General features: G+C 30.1%; 1 protein-coding gene across 1 annotated transcript in view; it reads right to left on the bottom strand.

Annotated features, from left to right (window-relative positions):
* LOC108770511 (sphingomyelin phosphodiesterase) overlaps positions 1–3,231 on the bottom strand; it is a 23,572-nt gene that overhangs the window by 4,534 nt on the left and 15,807 nt on the right. Inside the window, exon 5 of the mRNA XM_018522147.1 lies at positions 1,474–1,659. Coding sequence (XP_018377649.1) covers positions 1,474–1,659 — 186 coding nt within the window. The remainder of the gene's footprint in view (positions 1–1,473; positions 1,660–3,231) is intronic.

The following is a 3,231-nucleotide window of genomic DNA, read 5'->3' as shown; positions in this document are numbered from 1 at the left end:
TTTCGTCTCCAAAATTGACTTGTTTCGAAGGGAAGATGAATGAATACCTTAATCAAAGTAATTTCCTCCATTTTCTAATTTATTACTAATTAATAATACTTTATTAATAATACTTTGATTAAAGTATTTCCCTTGGAAACAAATCAATTTTGGAGACGAAAAACGGCAGGAATTAAGTTCAACACCTAATATATACAGAATAGGGTAATTCCGGTATATACGCCGCGCTGAGATTTACGTCGCGGAAGTCAGAAAAAATAGAAGGAATGGGGGTAATTTTTTCGTAACTACTCTGTTATATGCCTTTATGTTATATTAGTATTGAGTTATAATTTCAGCTTCTTACTGTTAATATCAATGAAATTATTGTGAGTTGAATCGATTTGTCACTGTGTGTATAACAAGTAGCATCATAAATTATAATCTACATAAAATGATTAGTGTAAGGCGTGTAAAAGACCTAGTGATTATTTCGTGATACATACGTGTAGAAGAATAGTATATCATGTTGTATAGCAAAATACAAGTGCTTTGCTTTCGTATTCTTTGTTTAGTTTGTTGAAACCCTTGCATTTTTGCCATATATCCCACCCATTATCTATATATAGCAAAAATGCAAGATATTTCAAAAAGTTTATTTTTTAATACGAAAACTAAATATTTCGGATTTCTAATATTTTTTTCATAGTAGTAGACAGTACAAAGTTTTTACTGATAGTTCGTTTATTTTAAACATAGTAAATAATACTTAATAAATTAAGTTTTTGATAAGTGCAGCGTATATACCGGAGTTACCCTATAATAAAATAATATGGAAAAACGTAACTATTATACGTAATAACTTCTCAAAGTGTTATTATTGTGTAAATATTGTAAATACTTTTCATGAACATATCGTCGCATAACTGCAATCAAGCTGCGTTATTTGTATCAACATTTATCAACATTTTATTTATATCAACATTTTATTTATATTAACATTTTATTTGTACAACATTTATTTGTATCAATATTGGAAATGGTGTTTTTAATTATTAATCTCCATTATTTTTTATTATTTATAACAATTTTTATTATAAAATTTCTATGACGTTAGACTTAATCGTTGGATAAAAATCTTGGCCTTGTTATCATAAATCGTTTAAATCGTATTAAATAGTTTATCCAAATTCTAAATTATCATTTTGCAATTACGTTTAAAACTATTGTAAATATACAACTAGTATAAAAATGCGTGTGAAATAAGAAAAGCAGAAATTTAATAAGCATATTGAGGAAAAATCTATTATATATACATATTTAAGAGAAGTTCTTTTTTTTAAGTTTCAGATTTGTAAGAATTAAGAAACAGACAAGTACAGATCGATTTTAGAAATGATTATTACGATATATTTAGTCAGAGCAATTGATTAATCGACTTCGTTAGTTTTAACGTTGCCGGAATGCATTTCAAACCACAAATCCTTTACGTACGACAGTGCCAGTCCCTTGTATATCCACGCACGCCAGCCCGTTCTTGTTTCATCGTCGATCCTCGCTTCCAAATTTTGACATAACGCCTTTCGATCGTGGCTTCTTCCACTGCGTAGATCGCAGAGCAATCTCTTGCGACACTCATCATTGCATGCTGATCGCACCGGAGAATTCTTATAATAATGTCTGTAAAGAATAAAAGCAAATACGTCGTTTACTTTTCTCGAGGTAAGTTTGAATATCAAACGTTAGTCTTTCTTTCTTTCTAAAATAAAGCCATCTTCGTTCATATTTGTATTCGTTACAATCCCATTGATTTAAATAATAGAATGTATTATTGTACATTTTGTGTTAATATGTTATAATGTTCAGGTAGCAAGCTGACGTTATTTGTCATTTAAAATTAAATATGTTAAATAAGGACTCTCTCTCTCTTTAAAATGACAAAACAAAATTAATTCGGGCGAATGAGAGTCAGCGCGAGCGGAGGTGCGCAATAAAATTTTAACAAATAAATTTGTTACTCCATTCGATGTGTTGATGTCTTCTTTATTTAAAATCTTGATAAATCTTGAACATTTCGATTCTCTTTGGAATCTTCATCGGCAATATTCGTAATCCATATAAGACTGTGCGAGCGGTCAAGGTAGAGTCTTACGTCTTATTATATATATACGTTTTACGTATAAATATATATATATATATGTATATATACAGGATATTTGAAAATAATCGGCTAATCGATCACGAGCAGGTAGAACGGACCGAATTGAATCGAAAAATCTTATACCATTTTGTAGGTTGCGCAATAGTTAACGAGATATTAACGTTTAAAGATAGCGCCGAATAACCCAGTGAGAAAGTTAATATCAAATCGATATCAAATCGATATCGATACCATCAAAACACATCGACGCGGTGCATGCATATGGCGCATCTTATTGAAACATCGATGGAGTTAAAAATTTTGATCTCTTTTCAACGTACCGCGCGTTGAAATAATTATATTTTAAACTGTATGTACAAATAGCGTACAAAAGTTTCCGGCCAGTGACATTTGGTACGTTAATTTATAAAAAAAACCTGATAAAATTTTAATCATTATCGGCTGATATATCGACCGATAATAATAATTAAAATTTTATTAGGTTCTTTCAAATAAATTAAAGTACAAAATATCACTGGCCGGAAACTTTTGCACGCCACTGTATATATAATTTAATTATTTGATTATAGAAAAGTTTTTTTATGCAAATTTTTTAGAAGCGGCCTTTATTATATATTAGGTGTTAAACTTAATTCCTGCCGTTTTTTCGTCTCCAAAATTGATTTGTTTCGAAGGGAAGATGAATGAATACCTTAATCGAAGTAATTTCCTCCATTTCCTACTACTTTTTCCCGTCTCTATGGCAACATAGGCTGGTGCCAAAGTGTATTTTAAATGCTAAAAAGAAAAAAAATTAATAACAGGCAACGACCGGCTGGAAAATGAAGTTAAGGTTGTAACAAAACGAAAAAAAAAATGTTTAAACATGAGATAATGTGAAATGGTGAAATGGGGGTGCTGTTTAGGGGTTGAAATCGGTTTTTCTCTACTTGCGGCGAAGGGTGACCTCCTAGCGGAAAATGTTCAATACAAAAGTAATAGATAATAAAAAAATCTAAAACTTTTGTATTTGACATTTTTCAACATAACCTCAAATTTTTCGAGAAAATGGCGAAAAACTGATTTTTCAGTTTTTAATTTTTTTCTCACGT

Source organism: Trachymyrmex cornetzi, unplaced genomic scaffold (genome assembly GCF_001594075.2).
Source record: "Trachymyrmex cornetzi isolate Tcor2-1 unplaced genomic scaffold, Tcor1.1 scaffold1280, whole genome shotgun sequence".
NCBI lineage: Eukaryota > Metazoa > Arthropoda > Insecta > Hymenoptera > Formicidae > Trachymyrmex > Trachymyrmex cornetzi.
Note: the sequence above shows the minus strand (reverse complement) of the source record. Positions and strands in the feature narration are given on the sequence as shown.